Genomic DNA, 15,841 nt, shown 5'->3' on the forward strand with positions numbered 1-15,841 from the left:
GAGAGTTCATGTCCCAGGAACTCCACCATCTCTGCCCCGAATGTGCACTTGTCAAAGCTTACCACGAGACCATTCTCCTGCAGTTGCTTCAGAACAGTCCTCGCGTATCCCAGGTGGTCCTCCCGTGTCTTGGAGAACACGAGGATGTCGTCGACGTAGACAGCGCAGAAGGGAAGGACCCCCAAGATGCTGTCCATTAGACGCTGGAAGGTCGCCCCGGCTTTTTTCAGGCCGAACGTTGGAGTAGGAAAAAACGTAGGACCCTTATGGGGTGATGATGGCTGTCTTCGGGATGTCATTGAGATGCATGGGGACCTGAAAATAAGACTTCAGGATATCCAATTTAGAGAAAATAGTGGGCCTGTGGAGGGCCTTGATGAGATCTTGCATGTTGGCCCAAGGGTAGTGGTTAGGCGTCGTGACCAGATTTAAGCGTCTATAATCGCCGCAGGGCTTCCAACTCCTGTCGGGTTTCTTAACCATTTGCAGTGGAGAGGCTCACGGACTAGAGGCCTTCTTGCAAATTCTCATGCGCTCCATCTCCTAGAAGGCCCGCTTGGCGTCTTGTAGCTTCTGCGGTGGGAGGAGTCTAAGCCTGCAATGGGTTGGGTGGCCTGTTTTTGAGATATGGTGAAATATCTCATGCTTGGCAGGGACCCCTTTCAGTTGGTGAAGCTCGGGTTTGAAGACTAATGGGAATTCCTGCAGCAGGCGGCCGTATTCATGGGGCATGACTGAACACACCCTTGGAAGGCTAGGCCTGCTGGAGAGGTGGTGGGACTGGAATGAATCCTGGTAGACTAGTAGTTTGTGACTCGCATCTACCAGCAGTCCGTGGTGAGCGAGGAAACCAGTGCCTAGGAGGGGCACCTTGACGTCTGCGATCAGGAAAGGCCAGTTGTAATCTCGGCCCTTAATGGATATCTTCAGTGTCCTCGTCCTGTAAAAGGTGATGGGGCTGCCATTTGCGGCGACCAGGGCCGCCCTGTCATCTGAGGGAGGCCGCGGTCATCCTTCGAGGGTGGGAAAGTAGACACTGTAGCGCCGGTATCCACCAGGAACCTTTTTCTTGAGTCGACGTTCAGGATGTAGAAGCCCATGTGATCGGGCTTCGCCTGCTCCACGGTTGCTTGTTGACGCGGTCGCCCATCTAGTTTTTTGGATGGACACACTTAGTGCCTCTTTCCCCCATACTAGGTGGAAATAGCACTATCTGGGAAAGCCGGGACCACTTGTGGTAGTGGTCTTCCCATTGCTTCCGCTATGGGGGACTGCTGGCGTTGCTGCTGCTGCTGTTGTTGATGAGGTGGGGGACGAGAGCGGGAGTTCTGGAATCTCCCGCCATGGACCGCGTTGACCCCCACCTCGTCTGGCTCTACAGGATAATCTTCGATCTTCTCCGTGACAGTGTTGACGGAGGCGGTGGCGGTGTATCTGGCAGCCCGGGCTGCCAGGTGAAGTTTCTTGGCCTTCTCAACCATTGACGGCGTGTCAATGTCCTCGGCGCCCTCCAACTGGACGCGGATGCTTTGGGGAAGGTGATGGAGAAAGATCTCCCTTAACAGGCTTATCGCTGATGAGTTCGTTCAGCTGGAGGAGGTCCATCAGTTCGTCCGAGGCTGCCGAGGGACAGGTGTAGCCGAGGGGTGGCGTCTTCAGGTCGAGGGCTCGCTGGGCCCTTGGGTACCAGGTGGTCTTATATCTCGGTCGGTTTCTTTTAGGTCGCTATACCTCGTGGGTCCCGGCCTCTGTTTCAGCCAGAGGGAAATACTTTTAAAAGTATCTGGTGTCAACATTACAGTCGCCATATCTGGTTTTTTTTTCTCGTTGGTAATGTTTGCCACCTGAAGTGGGACTTCGTACGCTGGAACCATACCGTCGATGCATCCGGTGTGAAGGGAGGCAGCTCCAATTTGTCCCATCGACATTTGTGTGGCCATTTGAGTTATCGCGCCGTGCCCTTCAGTTGCAAGGGGCGAGGTACTGTCGACTTCTGAATCTGTCATCTGACCCCACACTCCGAAACTCGGTAGTGAGCCGTATTAAGTCTATTAACGGAATAGGAATTCTGAGCAGTCGAGTAGTCTTTAATTACCGGGGTAAAACTGCTTTTGGAAACGTCTGAACGCAAACTGCTTTGCGCCGTAATTAGTCAGTTAGTGGCATTGTGGTATGTGAAGTTGCGAGCCCAAATCATTTCTAAATGAATCGCTGTTGGAAGTCCGTTAAGGGAAACTCCGTGGCAAAGCTTTGCCGATGCCAAAATGCAAAATCACTTTTACCTTAATCAAGTGCGTTAATGGCGTTGAGGTGAATGGAGTCGCGAGCCCAAACTATTTTTTTTTTTTTTTAAATCGCCGTTGTAAGTTTGTAAGGGAAACTCCAGGGTCACCAGTTGTGAGGGTTCGAGATGACAGGCCATAGACAAATGATGCTTTATTTAAGACACGGGGAAAGTACATTGACTTGTGCGGATGGCAGTGTAGCAAGGTGACTGACCGACCGCGAACAGGTTAAAAATGTGGGGCATTTGTGTTTTCTACAGTTAACATTACAATAAATATGAAAGCCCAAGCTTGACATATAATCATAAAATGTACATAAAAATGAAGGGCAGATGATTCTGCGCCGGACTGAATAAATATGTACAGAATAATATATACCAAGATGATAATGCTGCAATTGTTGTAGGACGTTGTCCTTACAGTATCTATTGCTCCGGTTAATAAAAACTCTGATCCCCTATCTACTCCTATGAGTGTGCTTCCAGGCAAAGAGTCAGCATTGCTGGAGGGATTCTATTATTTGCCATTACTGTATGAGCAAAGGGCGAGCCTGGCCTTTCAAGTATGGAGAGGTGCTATAGTGAGGTATTCTACACAAGGAATTTTTTCTTTTAAAGAAGGCTTCTTCTTTTTCCTTTTCATATGAATTCCCGGCATCCAATGTGGAGGCTTCTCCAAATTCGAAATTACAGTTTTATCTCTGCATCCACAGGCCAGTGCACATTTTGTTCCCGATACACAAAGGGAGAATAATAGTCACTACACGCATGCTTTCAGAGTGCATGCTAACTGGAAGCACTGACACGACCACAGACGAGACAAGTAGACAACATGCTACTATTTTACTTATGTTGTGCAAAATGTGAGGCTAGGAAAATCTCGTGTCAGGTAAATGGAATAAATTAGCAAACATCACTTATTTCACGGTCTGTATTGGCACAAAGAAAACTTTCCCTCCTTTTTAGAAGCTGCATCCTTGAGGACTATTGGGTGAAAAAGGTGGCAGATCCTTGCCCACCGTTTCCTACTGTTGATATTTCTACACTATTCAAAGTCAGCCTTCGGAGGGGAAGAAGATCATTCAAATTATTATAATTCAACCCCTAGACATAAAACGTTCCAGATGGGATACATCCGACTCATTCCCCACAAGGTTCAGGGTCAGAGGAGGATGCAAAACCATCCTTGCTGCTGCCAACTTATTGATATGGGTCCTTCAACAGAAATAATCAGAGCTCACAGTTGCTCTTTTTAAGTTTTCTTCCCAATTTTCAGATACAAAGAGGGGGAGGAAAGAAATCCCAAGCAAGGCTAAAAATTTTTTCTATATTCAGGATCCTAGAGTGGTGGCGATGAGACATAATAGAACATAGGATGCTAGCTCCTATCACGATTAAAGACTCTATGGAACAGACTCCTTGGACCTATTATCACATTGGAGTACTGTAGCCTCTTAGGAAGTGGTGAATTCTGGCCCAGCTGATACATCGCACTTCACGAAGATCATGGATATGATCGGGAAACTTGGTCTTAGTGATCCTTGTTGTGACCAGGTCACGAATAAGAGATGCACTATTGACAAATATAAACAGGTTCATAGAATACGCATCACAGATTTTGTCTTTGTAAACAGGCTCGAGACACATTCGGCTTGCTTGATAAACAAATTTCGGCAAATAAGAACTCGCTGCGGTAAAGTAGACTGTCCAAACTGCCTACCCCTGCCCAGTCAAGCCAGAGAAAGTTTAAAGTCGACTTTGTCACATCTGAACTCTTTGCTGGTAGATCTGGATGTTGCTTACTTAACTCCTCGAGTCTCGAAACAAGCTTTCTTCTTCCTTCTACCTTTCGGCTTCAGAAATGCAAAATAGGAGGTTGCTACCATGTCAGCATTCCAGGTCTGCTCTTGGCTTGACCATTGGTCAAGAGCTGTGTCCTTCTTAGCTATTTCAGAGATCCTAAAGAACCCAGAGACCAAGAAACCATTTGTAGAGACAGTGCAGGTCAGGAGCAAAAGATCTGTGAGGAGTTTATTCTTCATCAGATTAACTCCTGGGGGAATTTTTTTTAAAAGGATAGATGCAGTGATAAACTTACTAAATGGATGGCTCCCAGAGATGGTCTTTTCTTCACTCTTAATTATCATGGATAACATACTCCTTACTTCCTGGTGAAGTGGCAGCCATCGATGAGAAGTATGAAAGATCTAGGTGCACTTTTTTTTTTTTTCTCCCCCGAGAGGGGCCTCTACCTCGCTCTTACCAACAATACATAAGTCTTGCCCTTTGAGCAGTATCGGCAGCATTGCTTGCTTCCAGAGCCAGACAATACTCTTATCTTCAAAAAGACATGACCAGACTGCTACTTCTATTCGTCGCAGAGGACATTCCCTGGACAAAGGAGCAGAGGTCACCAAGGCTCGCTTTTGGAAAGGCAGGTCCTCGGACTTGCCACCAGTAGCGGAATACCTGAAGTCATTGGGCAAGGTGGGAGTTCTTCGGGTTGGATCTCTGGGCCTAAGAAGTGCATCCTTGAGGACTATGGGGTGAAAAAGGTGGCAAATCCTTGCCCACCTTTTCCTAGTGTTGATATTTCTACAATTTGAAGTCGGCCCTCGGAGGGGAAGGAGATCATTCACATTATCATTATTCAACCCCTAGACATTAAATGTTCCAGATGGAATACATCAGACTCATTCCCCACAAGGTTCAGGGTCAGAGGAGGATACAAAACCATCCTTGCTGCTGCCAACTTATTTTGATATGGGTCATTCAACAGAAATAATCAGGGCTCACAGTTGCCCTTTTCAAGTTTTTCTTCCCAATTTTCAGATTCAAAGAGGGGGAGGAAAGAAATCCCAAGCAAGGCTAAAAAATTTTCCTATATTCAGGATCCTAGTGGTGGCGATGAGACATAATAGAACATAGGATGCTAGCTCCTATCACGATTAACGACTCGATGGAACAGACTCCTTGGACCTATTATCACATTGGAGTACTGTAGCCTCTTAGGAAGTGGTGGATTCTGGCCCAGCTGATACATCGCTCTACGAAGATCATGAATCTGATCGAGAAACTTGGTCTTGGTGATCCCTGTTGTGACCAGGTCACGAATAAGAGATGCACTGTTGATAAAGTATTAACAGGTTCATAGAATATGCATCACAAATTTTAAGTCTTTGTAAACAGGCTCGAGACAATTCGGCTTGATAAACAAATATCGGCAAATAAGAACCCGCTGCGGTAAAGTAGACTGTCTAAACTGCCTACCCCTGCCCAGTCGAGCCAGAGAAAGTTTTAAGTCGACTCTGTTACATCTAAACTCTTTGCTGGTAGATCTGGATGTTGCTTAACTCCTGGTGTCTCGAGAAACGAGCTTTTTTCCTTCCTTCTACCTTTCAGCTTCAGAAATGCAAAATAGGAGGTTGCTGCCGTGTCAGCATTCCAGGTCTGCTCAAGAGCTGTATCCTTCTTAGCTATTTCAGAGATCCTAAAGAACCCAGAGACCAAGAAACCATTTGTAGAGACAGTGCAGGTCAGGAGCAAAAGATCTGTGAAGAGTTTATTCTTCATCAGATTAACTCCTGTGGGAATTTTTTTCAAAAGGAGTGATGCAGTGATAAAAAACTTACTAAATGGATGGCTCCCAGAGATGCTTTTTCCTCGCTCTTAGTATCATGGATAACGTACTCCTTACTTCCTGCTGAAGTGGCAGCCATCGATGAGAAGTATGAAAGATCTAGGCGCACTTTTTTTTTTTTTCTCCATGGAGAAGGGCCTCTACCTCAGTTGGGCCCCCCATCCTTCTACCAACAGGTGCATAAGCCTTACCCTTTAAGCAGTATCAGCAGCATTGTTTGCTTCCAGAGCCAGATAATACTCTATCTTCGAAGAGACATGACAGGTTTACTACTACTTTTCGTCGCAGAGGACATTCCCTGGACGAAGGAGCAGAGGTAACCAAGGCTCCCTTTTGGGAAGGCAGGCCCTTGGACTTGCCACCAGTAGCGAGATACCCGAGAAGTCACTGGGCAAGGTGGCAGTTCTTTGGAGTGGATTCCTGGGCCTAAGAAGTGCTTTGCTCAGTGTACCGTGTCCTATTCATGAGCTACCACCCTCCATTGATTCAGACTCCGGTGATCCCTCATTTTACTTGAACATGGAAAGACCTATTACTGGAACAAGAAGTGTCTGATGCTTGCATAGAAAGCCATAGAGGAGGCTTTAGTCAGGCCCTCAGGCTTTACAGCAACCTATTCCTGGTGGAAAAGTTGACTAGTGGTTGAAGACCTGTCCTAGACCTTTCCCGCTTGAACCAGTTTGTGCTCCGAATGAGGTTAAAGATGGAAACTCAGAGCACAGTTCTTCAGGTTATCAGAAAGAATGACTCCTGCCGACCATAAACCTGAAAGGGGCATACTTTAGGTCCCTGTACATCACACCTAAAGAAATGCCAAGATTCCTTTTCAGAGACAAGATCTGTCTATTCCGGGTGCTGTCCTTTGGTCTGCATATATTAACTAGTCTCATCTTGGCCTCATACCATGGGGATAAGGCTCCTGAGATACCTAGATGACTGGCTTCTCTTGGCAGAATAAAGATCATGACTCATACGCCACAGGTATCTAGATTTTTGCTGAGTACTGGGGATCCAACTAAATCTAGAGAGTCAAACTTTATTCCTTGGAGATGCCTTCAGTAATTGGGGTTGAATGTACTCTGTCCAAGCAAGTGTTTCCATCTTCAGATAAAGTTCAAAGGTTCAAAATGGAGTCTTCTCTGCTCTTTTCTCCTCGTTTCTGGCAGAAACTTAGAGCATCTTGCCTCTAAAAGCTAGTCCTCTTCTGGAGGATGCATCTTTGCTCATTGCTTTTCATGGTCACAAACATCACTCCATATCTCAGGTAAAAGTCCTCCTAGCAGTGAGAACAGCTCTTGTGGTGGTTGCAAGAAGAGAACCAGTTGGCTGGAACACCTACAGGGTTATACTTTAAAGATGCTTCTCTCCAGGGATTGGGGAGATAGCCTGCAGAAAGAACAAATATCAGGGATATGGTTTCTGGAGTTTAAGACCTCCTAGATAGACTATCGGGAAATTAAAGTGGAGTACATAGCATTATTCACTTTTCAGAGACTATAAAGGGTCGCTCAGCTGTTGATGAGCGACAACATCTCTGTAGTTTCCTATATAAATGAACAAGGCTGATCAGTATCCATCTGCTATGCCAACTTGCAGTGGGAAGACACCAGTTTTATCCTGGAAAAGAAGGCGATAGCAAACAAACAACCAATTGGGGATATTGGTTAATTCAGAATGGTCTTTGCATCCTCAAGTAGGAAATAATCCCTTGATTTTAAGGGAGTTCCCTCGATAATGGACAATTTTGCCATACACTTTGTAACAACAAACTTGGGTCTATTGCTCATTAATCCCAGACTCTGATGCAATAATAGAAGATGCATTCCAAGACCAGTGGAACAGTTGGACATTTGCCTTTCCCCTGTTCTGCTCGATCAATGAAGTGCAGAAGGAGGTCAGGGAATCAAAGAACCTAATTTTTAAATAAGTAACTTCTCTCGTTTCGACGCGGCACGACAAAGTTCAAATTCATGGCGATTGCCGCCATGACAGTAGGTGGTCATACATGAGCGCCATCTCTCATAGGTTATGAGAACCATTCCCAGCATTCTTCAGAAATTCTGTCGTTGATAGTCAACACCTCGGGAATTCATTTCGTGGATATATTTCATTCTACAATTTGGTGAAGTACCTTTTGTCTGATTATTGTTAATGACTTTCGCTGCCTTTCAACTATCGAAGATATTGTATTGGATAGTGTATTTTGCTGGTCCAACTTGGACAGTTTAATTTAACTTGTTTTTCAAGATGGCTCTTCTGTTGTTAAACTTTGTGTGTAGGGCTAGACTAGCTTTCGAGCTGCTCTTACTTCCCGCACTACAATTAGCAGTGGGCATGTATGTATTTGTTTTTCTTTCTATGTTCGTACATTGAGGGATCAAAGATTTTTCCCCCTACTTTATTAACGAACAACTCTTAAAGTTATAATGGAAGAAAAGATATTTCTACATTAAAACATTGTGATGTCACTATTTTGTGACTAAACTCTTAGCAAAGCAGAATCTGAATACCTTGAAGGAATTCAGTCCGCCATCGTGATGAGGTCACATTCCTGTGACGTAGTCTTTTTAGTATGACTTGCATTATGTGAATATTTTCTTTTCTTGCAAGAAATTTTTAAAATATTAGCTTACTAAGCATAAGTATGTTTATAATGTAGGGAAATATATTATTTTCAAGTATATATTTGTCCTAATCGAAAATCAATTTAGAGTTTTCTTGAGCGTACAGTCATTTTACGCTCGTAGTATTGCTAAAGGAGATGTCAGATTTTAAACGATTGTTTTTGTTTCACAATACTTGTATCGTTATTTAATATTTCGCTTTTGAGAATACTAATATTATTCATATATCCTATTGTATTTTCTTTTTGGCCCTTGGCGAAAGAGGATAATCTCGCAATGGGCAGGTCTATTAAGATCTAATGTGAAATAGTTGAAGTGCTAGTGTTCAATGGCACATAAATGACTCAATGCAGTCAATCTACGATACTTAGTACTCTTGACAATCTTTTTTTTGTTTTCACTATTACTTGTATCGTTATTTTATATTTCGATTTTGAGAATACTAATATTAATCATTTATCCTATTGTATTTTCTTTTTAGCCCTTGACAAAAGAGTATAATCTCTCGCAACGGGAAGGTCTATTAAGATCTAATGTGAAATAATTAAAAGTGCTAGTGTTCAATGTCAGTGCAGTGGAGGGTGCGTCCGTTCGTGTCAATCATAATCCCAGCCCGGGACCTCTTCCATGCTCCACAACCCCTGGAAGAAGGAATGTCGAAAGGCCAAAGGATATGTCAGACCTTGATTAGCGAATGGACGTCCCCTCGAGCGATCATGTTGACGATCCCCAGATCGCTCCCCCTCGCCACAGGAAAGGAGAGGTTAAAATGTCTGCGTCTTCGTCGGACGACGCAAAACAGTGACGTGGTTGGTGCCAACCAAAACGTTCAAGCCATCTCTCACAACGATCGATACACGGTTCAGATCGCGCACAAGGCGCGCTGGAAGTATCGACAGTTGATGATACCTCGCAGCGATCAGTAAGTCGTTCAGTTAGCGCACACGGCGCTCATCATGTATCTTATTTGTCTGAATTAAAGGGGTCGATTTCGTCTCTGTTGGACGCTTACGATTCTCGGGTAGAAAAATCGCGTCTAAAAGAATTTAGGGACGGCAATAGACCAAGAAAACGGTCTTCCAATATTATCGGACAGCGTATTTCTCAGATACTTGGCAACGCTCCCTCGCAGCGATCAGCTCGCGTTGCGACAAGGTGGATGCATACGGCAGCTCACGCCATTCTGAACAGTCTAGAAGCTCACGGCAACCTGGACGCATGAGGCAGTCTGGACATATGCTGGACGCATGCTGTCAGGTTTTGTCCCCACGTCACTATAGACAAGCAATTGTCTCGCCTTCGCGATCTGCGGAACGCGAGACTATCGCTCATGTGAGATGCATGCGACACGCTTGATAGCTCACGGCAATATGGATGTATGCAGCAGTCTGGAAACCCATGGCAAAGTGGATGCATGCGGCAGTCTGGACATATGCTGGACGCATGCAGTCGGGTTTTGGCCCACGTCACTATAGGCAAACAGTTGTCTCTTCTTTGCGATTGACTGGACGCGATACTAACGCTTGCTCGCGGCAGACTCACGGCATTCGGGACGCATACATTAGACTAATACCTCTCATGGAAACATACAACAATCTCAATCTGGACCCATGAAGGACTCATATAGTCGGGACTTGTCCTCGCAACAGGATAGACAAGTTTTTTCTCCTTCGCGATTTTCTGAACGTGCAACTAACGCTCCCTCGCAGCGATCAGCTCACGTTGCGACAAGGTGGATGCATACGGCAGCTCACGGCATTCTGAACAGTCTAGAAGCTCACGGCAACCTGGACGCATGAGGCAGTCTGGACATATGCTGGACGCATGCTGTCAGGTTTTGTCCCCACGTCACTATAGACAAGCAATTGTCTCGCCTTCGCGATCTGCGGAACGCGAGACTATCGCTCATGTGAGATGCATGCGACACGCTTGATAGCTCACGGCAATATGGATGTATGCAGCAGTCTGGAAACTCATGGCAAAGTGGACGCATGCGGCAGTCTGGACATATGCTGGACGCATGCAGTCGGGTTTTGGCCCACGGGTTTTGGCCCACGTCACTATAGGCAAACAGTTGTCTCTTCTTTGCGATTGATTGGACGCGATACTAACGCTTGCTCGCGGCAGACTCACGGCATTCGGGACGCATACATTATACTAATACCTCTCATGGAAACATACAACAGTCTCAATCTGGACCCATGAAGGACTCGTATAGTCGGGACTTGTCCTCGCAACAGGATAGACAAGTTTTTTCTCCTTCGCGATTTTCTGAACGTGCAACCAACGCTCCCTCGCGCCACGCTGTTGACATAAAACATGCTGAACGCATGCTGGACGCACGCGATCAAGATTTTCCCTCGCATGGGTTTACAGATGTTGATGCTTCCTTACAGCATGATGATCTTATGCTGGAAGCACTGGAACCTGTCTCTCCCTCGAGGCTTACAGTACATAAACGTGATGCCTCTTCGCAATTGGATGATATCCTTCACGCGATTTCTTCAGGACAAGATGAATTATTTTTGGAAGACAATAACCGACAGGATGACGCGGTTTTGTCTCCTACTCATTTGAATCAGGGAATCTGTTCCATTAGCCAAATTAGAAGACGAATCTCAGGATTCATTACAGACCGCTCATTTTTAAAAAAAAATAACTTCTGACAGTGTTAACATCTCTGTATCCAGGGGATGAAAACCTGTTCTGGACGTCAGTCCATTGTACAAGTTTGTTAGCTAAGTAAAAGTTGCCATGGAAACTTCAGTGTCAGTCCTTACAGGCAACAAACAGGGAGACTGGATAGTGTCTTTGGATCTGCAGGACGCGAATTTCCATATCTCGATACACCCGGACCACAGAAAATTTCTAAGGCTAGTGTTCCTGGAGACCATTATCAGTTCAAACCACTCTGTTTTAGGCTGAGCATGACTCCCTATGTTTTTACCCGGGTGATGTCCAACGTGGCTCCATGGCTTCACATAAAGGGAGTAAGGATTTTCTTTATACCTGGACGACTGACCACTCAGAGCAGAATCACAAGTAAAGTGTCTGGAGGCTCTTCAAGGGATAATGCCTTAACGCAACAGTTAGGTCTGATGGTAACCTGGCCAAATCTTAACTGACACCCTCACAGAATTTCATTTTTCTGGGGATGATGATCGGTTCAGATCGTGCTAAAGGCACTCTGGAAATGTTGCAATGACTTACCCCTGGTGGTCACCCGGCTACAGTTGACGATCCCTTGCAGCAATCAGCACACGGTTTAGTTCGCGCACACAGCGTGCTTTTCAAGTGTCTGGTCTGTCTGAACTAGAGAGGTCGATTTCGTCCCTGTTTGACACATACGATTCTCGGCAGGGATCTGTGGATAGTCTGAGGAAATGACACATAAATATCAGAGCTAGTGGCCATTCACCAAGCCCTGATTACTCACTGCATAGAAGGGGAGAAAAAAATCACGACGGATCGGCTCGGCAGAAGAAGGCAAGTTCTTACTGCAGAAAGGACCCTACATCACGAGGTGTGCACCAGCCTTTGGATGTTGTGGGGTCAACACTCGATAGACCTCTTCACCTCACAAATCACAGAGGTTGCCGCTATTTTTCTCTTCAGTACCAGAGCAGGAAGCAGTCGCAGTGGACGCTTTTCTTCTGAACTGGGAAGGTCTAAAAGTGTACGCTTTTCCTCCATTCAAGATCCTGGACAGAGTCCTAAAAAGCTTCAGGGATTCACCCAATGTCCGCATGACCATGATAGCTCCTTTTTGGCCCATGAGACATTGGGTTGTGGAGATGGAGTGGCTGGTAGATACCCCCAGATCATTACCACTACTAGGGTTTACTAATCCGAGTGGGACATATTTAGAGTGTGGTGCAGGAATGTTAAGACTTTCCTCCTCCAATACCTCTATAGCCAATATAGCAGAGTTTTCTGTTGTATCTGCGTACAAAAGAGAAGCTAGCTGTGCCTTTCATCAATGGTTACCGCAGCATACTAACCTCCGTCTTTTGTAACAGACACATTGGCGTGTCAGGTAACTAGGATCTCTCAGATCTCCTTAGATCTTTTGAGACGACCAAGAGGAAGGACACTCCAACCTCCTCGTGGAACCTGGATGTAGTCCTGGCCTTTTAAACCTAAAGTAGGTTTGTACAGTTGGAGAACGCGTCTTGGAAATATCTATCAAGAAGACACTTTTCCTAATTTCATTGGCTACAATCAAAAGATTAGGAGAGTTAAAAGCCATCAGCAAGAAGATGGGCTTTAATGGAGACAATGCAATTTGCACCCTTCAGCTAGGCATCCTTTTCAAAGACGAGACAGACAGCCTCTGATGCTCAGTTAAAAAGCCCTCTTTGCCTTTTATCAAAGAATACCCTGGTTTTTTTCATGAAGGATTTAATAAGGGAAACACTCCAGGATTTTGAGTAAGAAGTTTTCCCTATCCTTAAGGTAAAACCACACGAGGTTAGAGCTGTAGCAGTTTCTATGGCTTACAAACACAATAGGTAATTGAAGTCAATTTTGGAGCCTACTTTCTGGTGAAGTAAATCAATCTTCACAGACTGTTATCTCAAAGATGTCCATACCCAGTATGAGGATTGCTGTTCCCTGGGTCCGTACGTTACCTCCGGCTTCATAGTTGGAGAAGGGTCTACTGCCTCTTCCCAATAACTTGATATATACACTTGCCTTTTTTCTTGTACTTGTGTTCACAGGTTGTCTGTGAAGGTTGTCGCAGCCTTCCGTCAGTCTGGGATGCAAGTCAAGTTAGTTTTAATGTGTTCACAGGTTGTCTGTGAAGGTTGTCGCAACCTTCCGTCAATCTGGGATGTAAAGCAAATTAGTTTTAATGTGTTCACAGGTTGTCTGTGAAGGTTGTCGCAACCTTCCGTCATTCTGGGATGCAACTCAAGCTAGTTTAAAAAAAAAAAAAAAGATTTTGGAGTAGGTGGTCAGAATCAGTATCCTTGGCTATGCCAGGTTTGCAAGGGTGGTGGTCTAGCCACACTAAGGTCGAGGACCTTGTGGCAGCCCCCAAGAGACTTTATAGCCCCCTGAGTGGATCGCCGAGTCTTTTAAGGAATGCAGGCGAAATGAGGCAGTATTATTGTGAAGCCAGCTTCCTTATCAGGTTAGAACGTCAGAATCAATATCCTTGGCTATGCCAGGTTCGTAAAGGTGGTGGTCTAGCCACGCTAAGGTCGAGGACCTTGTGGCAGCCCCACAGAGACTTTTACAGCCCCCTGAGTTGATCGCCGAGTCTCTTAAGGAATGCAGGTGAAATGAGGCAGTATCATTGTGAAGCCAGCTTCCTTATCAGGTTAGAACCAGACTGTTAGTACTACTAATTGTAGTTATTAATAATTATAATAATTCCCAATGGGATGAGGTTTTCGACCTACCACCAATGGTGTGAATCAGCTATATATATGTACCTCCTAGGAAAGTTACATATTTAAAAATGGGAGTTTTATTATAAAATAAATTTTTGCCTATACTTACTTGGTAGTTACATATATAGAAGGCCCCCCTCCTCCCCTCTGAAAACAGAGACATGGAATTTCTGAAGAATGTTGGGACTGGTTCTGATAACCTACGAGAGATGGCGCTCATGTATGACCACCTACTGTCATGGCGGTGATCGCCACGAATTTGAATTTTCTGTCGTGCCGCGTCGAAACGCGAGATTTAAGCTATATATATATGTAACTACCAGGTAAGTATATTTAAAAATTTATTTTATAATAGAAATACCATATTAATGCTAGTAGGTCCAAGATGGTCTTCTGGATCTCATAGAAGTTCAAAGAGAACTTTCAGATTTGCAAATCTTTATATGTCAGCTAAATGTTAAAGCTTTATGAAACTGCTCACTGACTGCCTATAGCCTATGAATCTTCGAGAAGTGTCGACTGGGCCCCCTACCAAAGCTCATGATGTATGTGGTGTTGCTGCATCCTTAACACTCTTCAAAAAAACTTTACTTGGTCCTTAGTTTAGGTGTTTACCACCTTCACAACATAGTATTTAAGATTGTACCTATAGCTTACTGGACACTTTATCTTTGGGCCCAGTGGTAGCTGTACAGCAAACAGCCTGAGACTTTCCTTTCAAGCACTGTTGACCTTTTCACATAATTTATTCTTGGGATAATGTGTTTAAGAGTAGAATGGGTGAATTTTTCCTTGTTCTCTTCAGAATTTCCTTATTTGGGAGTACAGTATCAGCTTATTAGACAACTTATGCAGGTAAAGATATCTGTTGGCATTAATTTATTTTGATAATTTTGATATTTTATATTTTGGTACAGAATCAAACTTGTTAGGGCATTGACTCTGTCACTCTTCTTTTGTTCATGTGGCAGACATCTTGACCTTGCCTCTCCTATGAGCGGATCAATCTTAGTCATTTATTTTTATATTCCCCGCTGCCTCCACCCCCGAAGTCTTGACTAAGACTGTTGCACTCAACTCGGCCACTCTTATTAGACTTGTATTGGATGCTCGTAAACGTCCAATGTTACGAAAATCCCATGATTTCCTTAATTCTGGTAGTAACAAAACTGTACCATAGTAACCCATTTTAATTACTTGGATTTGTATAGCTAAGAAAAAAAAATGGCATTTTTAAAATTTGTAGTATTTTGTCTACCGACATACTCGCATTAGAAATTATTTTTTGCACTGGAAATTTTCAGACTGGTTTTTTACTTTGCAGTTATTACAGGAGAATTTTGAAGGTTTGGAGCCTTGCTAACCAAGAGCTGGTGTTGTCCGAAAATCATCGAAGACCAAGCTGCTTTTCGGTGTTGAGTAATTCTTATCGCCAAATGGAAGAAGTAGACAATCATGCAAACATATCACCAGTAATTTGTCCTCTAGGAGTTATTCCTCGCATAAATGTAGAGGACTCTGATTTACAAAACCATATGAATTCTATTAATATGGAATCTAGATCATCTTAGAAAAATAATCTGATAGTTTATGTGCAATAAAGGGAATTGAAAAACTTGACAATAAATGTTCATATAAGCTTGATTTTATCCAATGGACCACGTAAAGGAAATGGTTAACCTTCGACCTCTTAAGTTGAAGGCTTTTTAATTTAAATTCAGGGTACCTGTGCTTTTATTCAGTTTGAATGTAACTTAATTTTACTATGAATGTAACTTAATTTTACTATGAATGTAACTTAATTTTACTATGAATGTAACTTAATTTTACTAAGATTTTAATGTCTTGATTTTGGAGCCTATCACTGGTTTTATTAATAAAGACTTCAAATTTT

At 44.0% G+C, this 15,841-nt stretch overlaps 1 protein-coding gene across 3 annotated transcripts in view; it reads left to right on the top strand.

The window, feature by feature from the left end:
• The window catches only part of LOC137641334 (E3 ubiquitin-protein ligase MARCHF3-like), a 74,696-nt gene extending 58,855 nt beyond the window's left edge, over window positions 1-15,841 (top strand). For 2 of the 3 annotated variants that reach the window (XM_068373780.1, XM_068373779.1), the window contains exon 6: window positions 15,272-15,841. In XM_068373780.1, the coding sequence (XP_068229881.1) occupies window positions 15,272-15,518 (247 nt within the window). In that variant the 3' untranslated portion in view covers window positions 15,519-15,841. The remainder of the gene's footprint in view (window positions 1-15,271) is intronic. The other variant, XM_068373781.1, reaches the window with a different exon arrangement.

This window comes from Palaemon carinicauda, chromosome 5, assembly GCF_036898095.1.
Source record: "Palaemon carinicauda isolate YSFRI2023 chromosome 5, ASM3689809v2, whole genome shotgun sequence".
NCBI classification, from domain to species: Eukaryota; Metazoa; Arthropoda; class Malacostraca; order Decapoda; family Palaemonidae; genus Palaemon; species Palaemon carinicauda.